Source organism: Schistocerca cancellata, chromosome 1 (genome assembly GCF_023864275.1).
Source record: "Schistocerca cancellata isolate TAMUIC-IGC-003103 chromosome 1, iqSchCanc2.1, whole genome shotgun sequence".
Classification (NCBI taxonomy): Eukaryota; Metazoa; Arthropoda; class Insecta; order Orthoptera; family Acrididae; genus Schistocerca; species Schistocerca cancellata.
In genome coordinates, this window is record NC_064626.1 from 145,881,941 (window position 1) to 145,900,045 (window position 18,105).

Here is an 18,105-nt window from a genome sequence, read left to right on the forward strand (position 1 = left end):
GAGGTCTAGAACTTAATCCCACTTTTGTCTTTATAGCCCCTCCCCTTTTTCTAATATTATCGTGGCAGTAATGTGATACTAATTTATATCCATTTAGATGCATCTGTCTTACTTTTTGTGAATTTAAAACAATGTTCTGCCATGCAGCACATCTTTATATACAGGGTGATTATAATTTAAGTTACACTTTCAAACCACGATAGAAATAACACCACTGGTCCAAATGACATCAAATTGCAATGGAATATTATCGGAGAAGGGGGAAAACGTATGGCAGAAGAAAAATAAATAGTTACAAAATGTAGCAATAGATGGCACTGTAAGCATTTTAATAGTGGTCAACTACAAAAGACAAATGAATCATACAATAATGCCTAAGGTGTACGTTTGACTTTAAACAAACTGTACTACTCAGTGTGCATGGGTATACAGGTATGATATTGTTCGTTATGTAAGATCACCCACCATGGCAAGGGTCATATCACATTGGATGGGAAAAATTGGTTTTTAATTGTCCTGAGGCAAAAAACCATATAAAAACCACCAATCATAATCAAATCATATTATTAATTTCCATGTGACTGGTGCAAAACATGTTGACTACGCTGTTCACCATTTTCTGTAACAAGTTGAAATCGCATGTTCCACAACTGATAGAAGTGTTTCCGGAGTCACGTTCAGAATGTGTTGCGCGATGTGTGCCTTCAGTGCAGCTGTTTGCATTCTGAACACTGAACACTTCATCTTTCAGATAGACCCACAGCCAGACGTTATACAGATTAAGATCAGGTGATCGGGATGGCCAGGCTGTAGGGAAATGGTGACTGATAATTCTAGCATTTCTGAAATGGTGCTTCAGCAGCTGCTTAACTGGATTTGCAATGTGCGGAGGTGTGCCATCTTGAGTAAAAATGACCCCATCCACACTGTCAGAGAGCTGGAGTGACGTGGTTGTGCAAAAGACACTCATAACGTTTAGTAGTGATGGTACAGGTAACAGGAGCGGAACCACCGGTCTCTTTGAAAAAAAATGGCCCTATGATAAATGATGCAGTAACCCTGCATGACACAATGACCTTTCCAGGATGAAGTGATACTGGTTGATTTGCATGTGGATTTTCCATTGCCTATATTCGACAATTCTTTGTATTGACATATCCTGTCAGATGGAAGTGGGCTTTGTCTGCCCACATAATCTTCCACAGACAATCGTTGTCCACTTCCATGTGAGCAAGAAATTCTAAAAGAAAGGTCTCTCTTGCTGGCAGGTCAACAGGAAGCAACTTGTGCACATTTTGAATGGGTAGTAAAGAAGGATGTTTTGTAGGATTTTATGCACCGTGTCCATGGGTATGTTCAATGTTCGGGCAGTTCTCCACGCACTACGTGTTTGCACACCACCACTTGTCTCCTCCTGCATTGCTGTGGCCACTGTTTCCACTGACATCGAATCAGTTCGTTTCCTCCCTCTACCAGGTTGCACAACAAAAGAACCTGTCTTTTTGAATTTCCGAATCATTTTCTCCAGACCCACGGCAGTCATCGAACGAGGCCCTTTTTTCAAACCTTTCAGCATGTGGAACGTCTGCAGAGTGACGTGCACTGCCATCATTCTTGTAATACAGCTTTACAAGCAGAGCACGCTCCTGCATTGAAACAGTCATGGCGAACATCGCAGATGTGAAAGGAGGAAAAGCCATGTACACGGCATATTTATAGCAATTTCAATGGGTCGTGCGCATGACAGGTGCTTTCATTTATGTATTGTGACATATACAGTGCCATTTATTGATCAATTTTCACACCATTTTTTTTCTTCTACCATACATTTTTCCCCCTTGTCCAAGAATATTTTATTGCAATTTGACATCTTTCTGACCAGTGGTGTTATTTCTACAGCATTTTGAAAGGTTAACTTTAATTATAATCACCCTGTATGTGATTAGATTTTTCAATAATTTTCAATAATAAAGACTCAAAGCTTTTCTGTCTGACAAAATGTGTTTCAATAGCTCTTTTGTTATATTTCTGGTAAGCAGAATAAAGTATGCGGCTTAAATTTACATTCTGTTGTAATAACAATAATAAACAATGACTTGTTTGAAGAAACAAAGGAATAACAGGCATTATTGCAAGAGCAGAGTCATTTAAATCAGTGGGGAAGGTTGAAAATTTGTGTTGGATCGGGTTCAGATGTGAATCTCCTGCTTGCTAGGCCGATGCACTGACCACTGCACCATCTGGACACAGTGGTCATCAGAACTGCACGAACTGCCCTAGCACGCCTCCCATCAGACCCAAATTCTGAAACTATCCACATAATGTGAAATTAGTGCCTCCTTGCCCTGTAAGGACAGACAACACATATATATAAGGAAGGTGAGGAAGGCAAAGATCTCTTCAGTGCTGATGCACACCAGGCTTGAACTCTTATGGGAATTGACGAAATGCTGCAAGTAGTGAAGATAATGGGCAAGGGGCATGACATTCGTAGTATGTGGAGAGGTTCAGAATGTGGATCTGATGTTAGGTGCTCAAGGACAGTCTGTGCAGTTGCAATGACCACTGTGTCCAGATGGCACAGTAGTCAGCACATCTGCTTAGTAAGCAGGAGACCTGGGTTTCAGTCCAAGTCCAGCACAAATGTTCAACTTTCCCTATTGATTTACATCAATGTGCACTGGTAGTAAATGTCATTAATACTTTGTGTCTCGAATCATAGTGGCTGCAAAATTAAAATGGTGTCTCTTCTTTCAGGCATGTCCGAAAGTACTCACACCACATATATACTGACTATTTTATTTGACAAAAAATTATTCTTAAAATATAAAAACAGTCACATATATGAATCAAAATATTTCAGTAGATGTTTGTTATACTGCTTCGTGTAATTAATAATTGGAAGTACAGTGATCTCGAGATTCTATGACACACAAAATATATTATCCAAAAATAGTGCATTATATGTAATGATTAAATTGTTGGATAAATTCAATTATTCAGTAGAAGTTACGTTATTAAGCAGAACAATACTTTATTAACTATTTACCATCATTATTTTTATTAATTTGTAAAAAAGTGTAAGTTACCCACAAAAAATAGTGTTAAGAGCTGAATTATGCCTCACAATTATTTTTTGTCTTATGAATTCCTGTCAAATTGTTAACTAGATGGCACCCAACGTGAACAGACATCTTCAAGTTTATCAGCTCTGAACTATTCAGGGACAGTGCCTGACAGAGAAAGACTTGCATTAGATATCTCAGCACTGAAGCAGCAATACGCCAAGTTACGTGAGCGACAGAGGCAGGCACACATAATACTTACAGGTAGGTGATGTCTTATGTTTACTTTGATAGTACTTTGTTGGTTACTAGCTGATGATTCCATTTTGCATCCAGTTTGATTGAAGTCCAGCCACACGCACATATAACTTCATTAGTCAGAGCCACTGAAGGATGCACTTAGGATAGTCATAAAATTGAATAGTCAGCTTGGTTGCTACCCTGAAGACTAGTTGGATGCAGCTGTCCACGCTAGTCTACCCTGTGTAATTCTGTTCCTCTCAGCATAGCTACTACAACCTACTTCTGTTTGAACCTGCTTGTTGTATCTCCAACCTCCTCCACTACACACACACACACACACACACACACACACACACACACATACACACACAGAAAGACAGAGAGAGAGAGAGAGAGAGAGAGAGAGATAGTCCTGCAGTGTCAAATTAACTATTTCTTGATGCCTTAGGATGCACCCTATCAGCCTATTTCTTCTTTCAGCCACATTATGTCAAAAAGATCTTTTCTCCCCAAAGTCACTACCTTCTCATTAGTTAATGCTTCTACAGATCATATCTTCAGCATTCTTCTGAAGCAACACATTTCAAAAACTTCACTTTTTTCTTTTATGTAGCATATATAGACCACGAATCTCCTCCGTATAATGCTTCTTCTTCCTTTTCTTTGATATATCTGCCTTGTGGCAGGTACCTATTGGGCACTCTCGACTTCTCTCTGTCCTCTGCCTCTTCTGTAATCTGCTGCTAACTTCAACCATTGTTAATGTTATTTAACATTCTAAGCCTTCTGCTCCCACCTCTCCCTCTTCCTTGCAATCATTTCCCAATGTCTCTCCACAGCAGGCAATTTCTAGAAAATATGTGTCCCAGCAAAGACGTTTTCCACATTTTAATTATTTTATCTAGTTTTCTTTCCTCTCCGATTCTTAGAAGTTCTTCTTCATTCTTCATTCCATCAGTCCACTCATAAATATCCATGTATTTTCCTCCTTTTCGACTGTCATTGATTGACAAAGCACTTGGTGAACCTTTTTTCCAAGTTCTATCGGAATTCATTCTGCTCCCAAAAAATCTTTCACCATTTCAAAAGGTATTTGAGTCATATTTTTACTTTTCTTATTTTCCAGCACATAGCTTCCATTTTGTGTCACCAAGTTTTATAGGTACACTACCTAAGAGATTTTACTTGTTCCATCATATTTCCTTCCCATTTTGATGGAACCTTCATATTTAATGTTTCTCATCACTTTTTGTCTTTCTTACATTTCTGTACATTCCATACACTTTTCCAACTTTTGCTGTCCTTTTCCTCATAAAATGTAATTCTGCCACTGATACAGATCTCACTGCTTGATGATATGAGTGCTTTGTTTTCTTTGTCCATTATACTCCTAGTATTTTACATCTTGCTTTTTCTAATACTTTGTTGTTAGTTTTTCGGTGTAAATAGTGAAAAATATTAATAGATACTCAAGTCTAGCAGTTCTTCCAAATCTTGTGTCATCTGTTTCTTCATTGCCCATCCTTACCGCCACATTTTGTCTCCTTTCTTCTGACCTCTCTGTCAAATGCTTTTTCCACTCAGCATAACAGATGTACATACAGGGTGACAATTATTGAACTAAATTAGTTACAAACTACAGCATGCATACACTTTATTCCACATGCAGATGTCACTACAGGTATTCATACTTGGGTTATGACATGTTTGATATGCCTGCCGTCATTGGCAATGATGTGGCGCAGATGAATAGCAAAATTGTGCATGACCCACTCAAGTGTTGGAACATTAATAGTGTCGATGACATCTTGAATGGCTGTTTTCATCTTGGCAATGCTTTTGGGATTATTGCTGTACACCATGTCTTTAAATATAGCCCCACAAGAAGGAGTCGCATGTGTTAGATCCAGAGAATATGGTGGCCAGTCGAGGCTCATTCCACTGGTCTCTGAACACCCCAGAGTCAGAATACGGTCCCCAAAGTGCTCCTCCAGGACATAAAACGCTCTCCTGCTTCGATGGGGTTGAGCTCCAGCTTGCGTGAAACACATATTGTCAAAATCAGGGGCACTTTCAATAATGGGATGAAATCAATTTTCCAAAACCTTCATGTACTGTGTGGTAGTCACGGTGCCATCAAGGACTATCACCCTGATTATTCTGTGACTGGACACTGCACACCACACAGTCATCATTGAGGATGATTGATTGATTGATTTTGGCAGGGAAGCTAAAACAGCTTTGGTCTAACCCGCCACTGCCTGCACTGAAACCAAGTTTATCGCTCCCTGTATATCTAGTAAAGCCAACTAATGCCCTTGAATAGTGCAAGGAGTCCCCTTCCCAGTTTTTTGGTTAGACACAATTTCTTTAGGTCTAGCCCCAATAATTCTGTATCTCTTGCTCTCCAATGCCATGCATTCAAAGATTTGATGTGATTCAGTTTCTTCACTCGCATTACAGATCCCACATTTAGGATCTTCTCCATTATACCCATTGTATGTAGGTGTTTTTTGAAATTCTCAAGGCCGGTCATCAGTCCAGTCATGAATTGTTTAATCTATTTCCTGTTCAATCCCAGGATTGCAGAGCTTCTTTTAAAACACAGCTTAGGCATCATTACCGCACTATGTTTTTGTTTATAGTATTCTACATGCTGTTTACTAAGCCTGTTCTGTAGTTCTAGTTTGATCATAGCCTTTGTCAGGACGTGTTCCACTCCAATGAATGGAGTCTTTGCCCCCATCCTGGGCAATCTGTCAGCTTGTTTATTGCCACTGCTCCCTGAGTGGTCAGGAACCCACACTAGGTTTACCCTATTGCTTGCTGCTAGCTCCACCAGAGCCCTATGACATTCTAAAACAATCTTAGATCTTGTTTGCAGGAGCTGCCAATGATTTCAGGGCTGCCTGGCTGTCTGAATAGATGTAGATGCTATGGTCCTTGTAGCACCTATGCATATTCTCCTCCACACACTCCCTTATTGCAGTAATTTCAGTTTGGAATACCAAGGCCAGTTTTCCCAGAGAGATGACGCCCTCCAATCTTGGCTTTACCTGTACACCTGGGCCCCAGTGCCTTGGTCTGATTTTGACCCATCAGTGAATCAGACAATGTCCCCTGTACAGTGTCGAACTGTTTTTTTCCCACTGCTCCCTGCTTCCAATTGTAATATTGTAAGGCTTGTTGAAGCAGTTGGGAGTTATTATATAGTCAGCTGGCATTTCCCCAGCCATTCCTATATTTACCTCACTCACTATTTGAGTGTGTGATTCTGGATATCCCAATGAGATCCAGTTTTTACCAGTCTTAAGTCTGTATGCCCAGCTGCTGCCTCCATCTTGACCCAAAGTTATAGTGGAGGCATGTTCAGCATTGCTTCCAACCTAATGGTTGATGTGCTGCTAACTCCACCTGTTATGGCTGAGCAGGCCAGTCTCTGCACCTTAGCAAGCTCCTTAGCTGCAACTCGCTGTCCTACCTTCTTCCACCACACTACGGCCCTGTAGGAAACCCTAGGTCTAATCACCATGGTGTATATCCAGTGCATACCTCTTGAGCTTAGGCCCCAGTTTTTACCACAGTCCCTTCTGGTATTCACTAGAGTACCTTTTGCCTTGGAGCAGATGCTCTTAATGTGAGGGGTCCGTGTTAGTTTCTCATTTAAGGTTACCCCTAGATACTTCACTATCCCCTTCACAGGTAGTTTCATCAAAGAGCTTTGGATTCCAACTTGAGTGTTGGATATGTTTCTTCATGAATGGCATCACAACAGTCTTCTTAGGATTAACCCTTAGATCCTGCTTAATGTACCAGTCTTGCACAATGTCCAATGCACCTTTTGCCATATTCCTAACTGTGTCAGTAAATTTGACAAGTATTACTATGACAAGAGACTTCTCAATCGCGAAATGTAGGTTCTCAGTCCCACAAATGTGCCAGTTTTGCTTATTGATGAACCGATTCATATTAAAGTGGGCTTCGTCACTAAACCAAACCACATTCACATCAGAGCCCTGTTCATCAATTCTGTGGACAATAGTGTTGACAAAACACAATTGCTGTTCCATGCCCCTGTGGCTTAGTGGCTGATAGGTTTGAATTTTGTGCAGGAAGAGACGCAGAGCTTCAACAACAATTTGTCACAGTGTCTCTGGTTGATTCCCACCTGTTGTGCAGCTCATCTGATCAATTTTCTGGGACTGGTTTGAAACACAGTGTGTGTCTTCTCAGTGTTTTCACCCTTTTTGGATGACTGACATTGCCAACACTGTCATCATGAACACCACCCATTCTTTCCAAGTTGCAAATCAAATTCTGGATTGTTAGCACAGTTGGACCAGTTATTTTCAGCCTGAACTTGGTCACAAACTTCCTTTGAGCCACAGTTGGGCTGTTACTGCTCGCATAGTAGGCCTTCACAAGCGCTATACACTCAGGCATGTTGTACCGTGACATTTTCATCTGCAAATGCCAACAACAACAAGGCATGTGTGCATGTGCATACTAATTCCCATCATGCTTCTCAGCCAACCGTGCAGTTTGAATGTTCTAATGCAAACCATTCAGAACTTACGACAGTTTTATTTCATATAGTTCAATAATTGCCAGCACATACATCCCTGTTAATTTTTGGGTTTCATTGTCCTATCATCCTCAAACATTCAGTAGTATCTTGCTATATCTCACACAGGGAGAAGTTTTATAAGCAATAATAAAACACAGGTAAACAAAAACAAGGGTTTATTATGGCCACAGTAGAGAGATTTAATAATGAAGGAAAAACTCTTCTCAATAAAAAATAATACTCCTCAGACACTAGTAGGCATATGCCAGTAACACACCAAAAAAAAAAAAAAAAAAATACACCTCAGACACTAGCAGGCATATGCCAGTAACACACAGTGAATAAATGTAGTGGGCCCTGAGGACTATGCCACTGATAATCCCTAATGACATAGGTTTAGCGTTCGGCATAGTTGGCCAACAGGTACATCTTGGAATATCACTGGAAAATCATAGGCCCCGCAGCAGTGGCTTCCGACTAGGCTCTGACTGATGCCTCTAAGAGCCAGCGCATGAATTGGCACAGAGCTTCAGTGGAGTGAACTGCTGATGTGTTGGCTGGATCCGTGCTATATAGCCAGGGTGCAGAAAAATTCATGCTGATCCAGTTCAGCACATGTGACATGGTGAAGGAAATAGGCCCCTGACACGGAGGACCTCTGGTGACACTTGCCCTACTGTCTGTCCCCTTGTGTTCGACACAGTCTGGGGAGGCAACACCTTGTGCATATGCAACATCATGATGCTCCAGTGTCTGAGGGGGCTGATCCCTTTAGGCGAACATCCAGTCTGTGGCACATCTAGTGCTCCTTTTCCTTTTCGCATCCAAACAGAACCTCTCACATGTTTTCCTAATTTATTCTTACTAATATTCTGAGCAAAAGGCAACATATGCAGTTTGTTAAATGTCATCCAGAATTAATTATCCTATAACATTTGGATTCTTTGATGTTTTATTTCTATGCAAAAGAAACTGCAATAGTTTTAACTAAATCTTCAGGCCATACGCCCTTATCATGTATCGTGTTGATAAGGTTGGTCAGTCTACATTTTGCTCTGTTTCCCAAGGCCTTTAGAGCTTCAGCTGGTGTTTTATCACAGCCTATAGATATTCTCTTTCTGAGATTCTTAATGCCTTCTAATTTCACGTCTCTATATCTTTGCTCCACAGTCCATTTTGTCACATTGCAATTCATGTATGACCTGCTTGTGCTTTGTATACTTCTTCATTATACTTCTTCCATACCTGTTTCTTCTCTTCTCTGCATGCTTTCGTCTTTCCGTTTTTATTGGGTATGCCCTGTATGCTGACTTTTCTTGGATCTTGATTTGTTTCATCTTGGGACATCAACTAACTTTTCCTCCTGATTAATTAATTTTTTTAGTTCATTATTCACTATACTGTCCTTTTTTCTTCAACAGAATGCCTATTCTTCCATTTAATATGTTTATCAATTTTATCTAACATGGTCCTTTACTTCTCCAATATCTTCATCTAAGACTTTCATAATTTTATTTTCAATAATATTCCATCTGTCTGGTACAGTGATACTTTCTGCAGAATCTTCCTGGTTTGCTTCAGCGGTTTGAGAGTAGCCATTCGATCATTCAGTGTTCAACTAAATCACATCCTATTTTCTTATCAGCTGTCTTCTTTTAATATGCTTCACCTTTGTACATATGTCTGCTGCCAGCAAGGTATGATCTGTATCAGGATCTCTTCCAAGGAAGGTTTCAGCCAATTTGATACCGTTTTGGAATCTCTGATGGCTTATAATAAAATCTATCTGTTATCTTTTCCTGTCATTACAAGTTTTCCATGTATGTAGCCTTCACCAATGGGTCTTAAACAAAGTGTTTTTAATCCAGAACTCAAAGCAATCACAGAATGCTATTAGTTTTTCATCACTTTCATGTCTTCCCCGGTTCATATTCTCCATCTATACTATTCTGTTTACTTATCCCTACTATGATATCCTAGTCATCCATCATTTTTTTCATATAGTTCTATTACATGTTCATATTTTTTATCTACTCCCATGTCCTGTATCAGATATTTTCATGCAGACTTAGATTCTCAGCACCTTCATTGCTAGCACTCTTTCCTTCAATAGTATAGCATTTTTTATGTTTGTATCCAGATTTTTCTTCTTTATGAGTCCAGTGTTATTTGTGTTTTCCTCTCCTCCTCTGAATATTATTCTATAGTGTCCAAATAAAGTTCTTCTTCCCCTACCCACCATACTTCATTTAGTCTTAAAATAGTAGTGTTTTACTTTTTCATTTCCTTTATCATGTTCTCCAGTTAACTCCCTTCGTCCATTGTTCTTACATTCTCTGATTTAAATCCCTGCTTATTATTCACTAAGACACAACAATGCTCTCTTTAGATTTCCAGCAATGGAAGTATTGCTGTATTATTCCAGAACTCTTCATCTCAGTACCTACCACATTTGAGGTTCATCTGGTGGGATGAGGGCTACCACTAAAATCTTTAATTTCCTCATGTTCGTCCATCTTCAAAGATTCCTTTGGCACTTGTATAGATGGGGTCTCCTTGTCATAAGAGATACTTGTCCATGTGCCATTCGCCATTTGCAGAAATGTTGCTCCCATGCTATCATGGGGAGTTGAATTAGAATTTTCCCTTCCTTGAGTCCAGGATCACTTCAGTACTTTGAGAGAGTATGCTGCACTTTAGACAAAATTTTGTAGACTTCAAATTTGTATAATGTTTACAAATTTCTAATTTTCAGACTAGCTTCTCTCACTATTGCCAGTCTGTATTTAGTACCCTCTTTATTTCTGGCACCATCAGTTATTTTGATATCGAGTATATGGTAAGTAATTCTTGTTACATGTTTTAATTTGCTGTAACTCTGTTTTATAAATTTTGTAAAGTAACATTATTTCCCTACTTTATTATTGCTTGCAAAGTGTCATTAAACTTATACATTTGTTTGAAAGACTGTCTTTAGAATTAGGGCTTACAATTTTTGACTGACAGCCTTTTGCAGTTGTTACCATCATCTAGATACCTGTTTCAATTATGACATTTCCCCTACCTAACCTGTTATGACAGCCAGACAATGTCATGGTACCTGCTAAATATTTACTGTTGGTTGCATAACATTAATAGTGCAACTCTTTATGCACAGTCCAGTCACATCAATGTTTTCACTACCTATGTTCAGTGTGAACATGCAGTAACCACTCACAGATGGCAGGTGGTAGCACTAACATTGGAGAATATATCAAGTGTATTTGGTGTATGCAGAAAACAATGCAGCCGTCATAAGGCAGAAATGGAGCAATTTACTGACATCCACAAAGGCATTATTATTAGCTTTTGGGGCAAGAATGGAAGCATTTCTGAAATGGCTAAGTATGTAAACTGTTGGTGTACCATCAGTGGTTAAAGTGTACCATACACAGCAAAATGTCACTGTTCAAAACAGGTGCCAAGGCATCTGTGGTGCAACATAGGCCCTAGATGACTAAAGTGAAAAATGGCTGTGGAGATGTGTATGAGCAAAAAAATGTGCAACTGTTGAGCAGCTGACCACCCAGATGAACCAGGGGGCTACCAACAGTGTCTCCTCAATGACTGCTCAGTGAACATTGCTGCATTTGGATCTCCACAGCTGGTACTTGGTTCACGCACCCGTGCTGACTACTGTTCTCTGGTGATGAGTGCTGGAATTCACACACCAGTAGTGCAACTGGACATCCACTAAATGGTGACAGATGGCCTCTTTAGATGAATCATGTTTTATCATCCCTCAGACAGGCAGCTGTTGTTATGTACAGAGTGAAACATCTAAAAGTAAACACCCTGCAACAATTGTCAGAAGGGTCCAGGTTGGAGGGAACACAAGTACCAGACGGTTACAACTAACACTCTCAGTACCAGCCCTATTTTATTTACTTGTCCATAGAAACCAGGCAATTTTACCAATATTTAAAAAATCTCTGCATCAGATCTGCTGATACGATTGTGGGAAATTTAGTATCATTTTAATGCTACACTTTTCTGATTTAATACTATGTGAAAAAAACTTCATTGGAATGCACAGTTTTGAGTTACCATAATAGAAATCACTTACGGTAGGTGTTTTTAAGAATTTAGGAAAGTCATACAAAGAAGAAAACTCAAACTTTGATTTATTTTTAACTAATTTTATGTTATTACATTATGTCTTACTATCTATCTACAATCATTGCACATAAATTTCACATAGAATCATATTGTTTTTTGGTGTGGAAAATTTTAAAACAAGATTCCAGGCATATTGCAACACGACATTGTTCACACTGGTAGCATGTCTATTTGCAAGAAGCCTTGCAAATTCGTTTGTTGCTTCAGGAACTGAACACGAGACACATTTCTTAGTAATTGGAGGTATATGCTACAAAAAGTATCTCTGTTAGCCATCCTACAATTCTTTCATTTCTTTGTACGGCTTCAAGTGTATTAGCCACAACAACCTGAGCTTGAAGCATTGTTATAAATTCTATTTTGTGAGTTTCTCACTGTGCAGTGCATTGTGCAAACAAGATTCATTTGATGCCTCCATCAGCAGCAGATGGAAATACAATTTTCATCACCATTTCAGAGTTCTGTGGTGGAAAGGATTATACAGCAGGTGCTGGTCTCCAGTATCCACTCCAATTTTATTATTCAGATTGTACTCCACTACCTGATGTGGTTTGAACACTACAGTCACATTCTTCTTAGTGTGTGTACCCATTGTGCCCTGATGCCTTGTAGATAATTTTTACATATCTCTTTTATTCTTCCACTTCACTGCCAATTCATTATCTTTACACCTAAAAGACATATCACCCATTTTTAGCTTATTAGTTACTAAATCTTCAGCTATACCTATCCTAAACTTGTTCACAGTTCCAGCAGCCCCAATGCCTTTCTCAACTACCGTCAAAGAATATTCAACAATATGCTTACCAGCATAAACATCAAAATTTATAACAGCAACAGCAAACACCTTCAATCCATAATTACGTCGATTGTTCTGCATGTAAACACAGAAGCTCACATGAACTTGAAATGGCATATCCCTTCATCAATTGCCAGTTTTTCTGAGGGATAATATACATGTATGTAACACTCCTTCCAATTATTATAATATGGTAAAACTTTGTAAAATGGATGAAATCCATCTTTTCCTGGTATTTTCTGTTTAGAATTATCAACAAGATGCAAGAACGACATTATCTGAGTAAAACACAATTGGCTCATAACTTGGGGACAGAAGTTACAACTAAGAACAGCATTAGTCCTCCAATTAGCCACAAGTTTTGGCTTTCATCAAATACACAAGAAATGCATTGTCTCGCCTGTAGTCATTGGCTTCCAGGAACTCAAAACTGAATGAGGCTTCAGTTTATTTCCCTTTCTTTTCTTCTGTATTGTGTGTGTGTCACATACATATTTGGCTGCATTGTAAGTTCCTTTATGTCATTGTCAGTAAGGAAGACTTCAATGCAATCCGTTACAGAACTTGAGTGATCAATTTTTACTAATATCTCCTAGGTGTTGTGTTCAAAGGCAGTTGTTAAGCATCAAATTCAGTGTCCAGTCTCCATCTTTCAGATATGGCACAGCCATTGGGTTCAACTTCAACACCTTCAACCATCATTCTTGTTGAATCTGAAGACAAGCCGTCATTGACCCTGTTTATTAAAAAGAATATCACATTATATGAAACTACATGTCTACTTACAGAACAAACATAGTCAACAGAGATGTGTGTACTGTACAATTACAAGCAGTGATATACTGTTGGAAATCAGTGAATAAAAACCTGTATTCAAAATCATCTGAACCACTCTGTACATTATCTAGGATGTTGCTATTGTTGATCAAGTCCACAATTTTTGTGTCTGATACACCTTGACAATACATGATTACAAATGAAATATGGATATAAGGAGCACTGAGATTGGAGAAATAGGTTCTAACATGGATTATGATGCTGTAAACAATAATTCCATGCCATCAACGGATGCATTTTGTTACTGAACATGTGTAAAATCTGTAACACTGACCAAACCCATTAAAGCAACATTGCATTGTTTTGTACTAAATTAAATGTAGCAGCTGTAAAATTTACAGGCCTTGTGATTTTTGCATGACTCTAGCCCCGTAAATCTCACTACAGGTTTGGCACTTTGTTAAATTGCAGCTACTCATGGAGGACAAGTGTGAGCTGTAATTGTCATATAGCAATGAAACTTGGTAGATTGTCATGGTCTTCAGTCCAGAGACTGGTTTGATGCAGCTCTCCATGCTACTCTATCCTGTACAAGGTTCATCATCTCCCAGTACCTACTGCAACCTACATCCTTCTGAATCTGTTTAGTGCATTCATCTCTTGGTCTCCCTCTGCGATTTTTACCCTCCACGCTGCCCTCCAATACTAAATTGGTGATCCCTTGATGCCTCAGAATATGCCCTACCAACTGATCCCTTCTTCTAGTGAAGTTGTGCCACAAATTTCTCTTCTCTCCAGTTCTATTCAATACCTCCTCATTAGTTATGTGATCTACCCATCTAATCTTCAGCATTCTTCTGTAGCACCACATTTCGAAAGCTTCTATTCTCTTCTTGTCCAAACTATTTATCGTCCATGTTTCACTTCCATACATGGCTACACTCATTACAAATACTTTCAGAAACGACTTCCTGACACTTAAATCACTTGGTAGGTATTCTAATGTTATGTATTAATGCAGAACCAATTTATACTGGGGAAAAAAATAGATCCAATTTTAACCACCAGGTGGAAATCTGGCATCGTAAATGCAAGAAAGATGTATAGAAATGTCCCCACATGTAATGGATTAAGAGTGGGAGGTGGGCAGAAAATGTCAGACAAGTGAGAGAGATGTAATGTTGATTTTATTCTTAACTGCCACTTACACAGTTTGTTCAGTAAGAGCACCAGGGCTAGATGCTGTACAGCACCAGATTTGTACCTGGTGACCAAAATTGTAACTAATCTTTTCCAGCTTCAGTCAGTTCCACATTATTAACCCGTTAGCATATCTATCAAGTTTCACTATGATAATTACAGCCCACCCTGTACCTCCATGAGTAGCTGCACTTTAATTATAACCAACCAGTATGTATCTGCTATTGGGACAACATCCACTTCTACATGCAGTTTGTTTTTCCTCAGCATGAAGACACCTACCAACAGGTAAATGCAATGTGTCATACAGCTCACAGTGTACGTGTGTCATCCAAGTAGCACCATTATGAGTTTACTGTATCCCCCAGCCACCAAACTCCCTTGATTTTGACCCAATTGACAATCTGTGGCTCCACCTCAAACAGGCTGTTCATGCCATGGATCCTCAAATGGAGAAACCTAGCACTACTGGCCATGGCACTGGAGTCAGCACAACTCTGCATCTCTATTGGTATCTTTCAGAACCTCACCGATGGTCTTCCTGCATGTCTCACACTGGTCCACACTGTGAAAGGTGGTAATGAGGGCTTCTGACAGTTGGTCAGATGGGTGGTATCAGTATATTCAGTATAACAAAAATTTGTCCACAGTGATAAGATGTATTGCACCACACTTAAGATCACTGAGTTTAGCACTGTCCGAAACTGTTAAAGTTGAAATTCTTGGTGTTATGTACATAATTAACTGAGAAATATAGTTGTTGAGAAGTGAAGATGAGGCATGGACTCTGTCGTTTCCTGTACCCCCTTGTGGTACTGTGAAGTGCTATAGGAAACATTTTAACGTGAATCTGTGTATTTGTAATGACTGGGACAATGTGTCAAGATTATTAGTACTAACTCACTTTACTAACAGCGGCCTGCACAAGACAACCACTGGGTCCCACCTCATCAACTCCAGTTGCAATGAATCATTTGCTGCTGGGAAAGAGTGCACTGATGAGCATGAAGGGCCGACGGGTTGGGCCACCACCGGGGGCCGTTCCTCCTCCTGTCAACCTGAAAGCTACACGGCCTGGCACCAAACCACCTGTCAAAGGTATGTAATCAAAATTCTTATAGTTTGATCCAATGTCAGCGCTCCACCAATGGTAACACAATTTATTTGAATCTTGTTTCACTGGAAATCTTACTGAATAAAAATTGTCTTCTGCTGTACATACACTTCGCTCTAGTCCTGTATTTATTATTACTCATTTGGCCTCTGGCAAAAATCTGCTCTTTAGGCAGCTAAAAGGTATGTGCTTTGTCACAAATCTTTTTATCAAATGATGGGAAATCCAAGAGGAACTAATGACAATATTATGAAACGGATAAATTTCTACTCTCAGTATAGAAAAGACTGACTTGCAGACAATGAAAAGACTGCTATGCATTTAAGCTTTCAACCAAAAAGGCTTTTTCTTAATTATAAAACAGGTACACATTCACATAAACACAACACACACACAAATTATCACTGTCTCTGGCTGTTGAGGCTGGATGTAGACTCCAACTGTGCCTCCATGAGAGGAACAATGTGAATGTGACTTGTATGGTGGGAGGTAAGGAGGAGCCAGGGTGGGGAGGGGAGGGATAGCAGGTGGGAGCATGCAGGGATGTTATGGGGACATGTCAGCTAGGTGTCGTCAGGAGGTTTAAAGGGGGGGGGGGGGGGAGGAGAGCTATCCTACCCACTATCCTCCTCCCTCTCCTCGCAGTGGTATTCTGCTGCCAACTAAACCTACACAATATCCTTATCCGTACCTACTCCTCTCCTCCTCCCAACCTCTTATCTCATGGCTCACATCCCCACAATAGACCTAGATGCAAGACCTGTCCCATACATCTTCCCAACACCACCTACTTCAATCTGATCATAGGCAGGACTACAAGTGAAAGCTGTAAGGTGATCTACAAAGTAAGCTGCAACCGCTGTGCTACTACATGAGCATGACAATCAACAAGCTATCTTCACATGAATGGCCACTGACAAACTGTGGCCAAGAGACAGCTGGACTATCCAGTTGATGAACATGCTGTCTGACACAGCATGCTTCACTTCGGTGACTGCTTCACAGCCTACACCACCTGGATGCTTCCTGCCAATGCCTGCTTTTCTGAACTGTGCAGGTGGTAACTCTCCCTGCTCCCACAAGCCCCCTGGCCTCACCCTTTGCTAGTCCCTGTCATCCACCTATTTACACCCTCCCCTGCTTTCACTCCAGCACTACACATCCTTCTTTTCTGCCAGTGCACCCATCAGTTTTTTTTTTCCCCTTCTCTACTTCTCTTCTTTGCCACTCCTCTGGCTCCCTCCACCCTAAAACTTTCGGACTGCACCTAACAACACCATCCTGTCCCAACTATGTCCATGTGTGCTCCTACAAACAGCACTATGTCTTCCCCCACTTCTACCCTGCTATCCCCCTGCCTCCACAACCCAGCCTCCTCTGTTCCTCCACATATTTTTGCAATTACCTGTTGGTTATAACTAAACAAGTTCTGCTGTGTGAGCTATATAATTTACAGAACACTGAAGCATTATAGATATGTTCAATAATCGATGCACTCACGGAGTATGCTGAAAAAATAGTAGTTACACTTTCTGCCACCAGGTGAAAATATGGCACTGTAAGCAATCTTAATGTGAAATGTTTCCTGTTTTGATGTCAGTACACTGTCGCATGGTGATGCATGTTGATTTTTTGTTGGAAGTGACTTTTGATGTCAAGAGATAAGAAGATTGAAATTTACTGTACAAAACACCATAGCTATTGAGAAGAAATTCGTTTTATCAGAACAGTAGCAATTAGTGTTGCCAACTTTGTATAGAGAAATTAAGAGATCGAGGAGGAAGCCTACAAAATAAACTATTCAAATAGTGTTTCCTACAAAAACATGTATTTAAAATGTGGATACATGTTTTATTTTACATTGTTGCTTATATTTATTTACAGACTTTGCTTCTTTTTGCAAAGATTTATTTAATTTTACATATGTAAAAAATTCTCTACAATTAAAATTAAAAGTCACTGCTACTTGCAGTTCTGCTTTTATAAGCTCAGTGGTACATTTATTGTGCACCTCTGTCCATTTGTGATTCATTAGGGAAAAAAGTCTTTTTGCCTCAGAGTTTGAAACAAAAAGTGCTTAATACAAACCAAACCACTTTCAGCAAATTGCAAACCTGAACATTTTTGGCTCTCTAGGTACAAAAAACTTTAACCCACCTTCTGTTTGCATTGCCTTCCATAG

At 39.7% G+C, this 18,105-nt stretch overlaps 1 protein-coding gene across 1 annotated transcript in view; it reads left to right on the forward strand.

The window, feature by feature from the left end:
* Window positions 1–18,105, forward strand: part of LOC126167178 (uncharacterized) — a 746,688-nt gene that overhangs the window by 681,246 nt on the left and 47,337 nt on the right. The window contains exons 8-9 of the mRNA XM_049920457.1: window positions 3,171–3,329; window positions 15,725–15,907. Of these exons, the coding sequence (XP_049776414.1) occupies window positions 3,171–3,329; window positions 15,725–15,907 (342 nt within the window). The remainder of the gene's footprint in view (window positions 1–3,170; window positions 3,330–15,724; window positions 15,908–18,105) is intronic.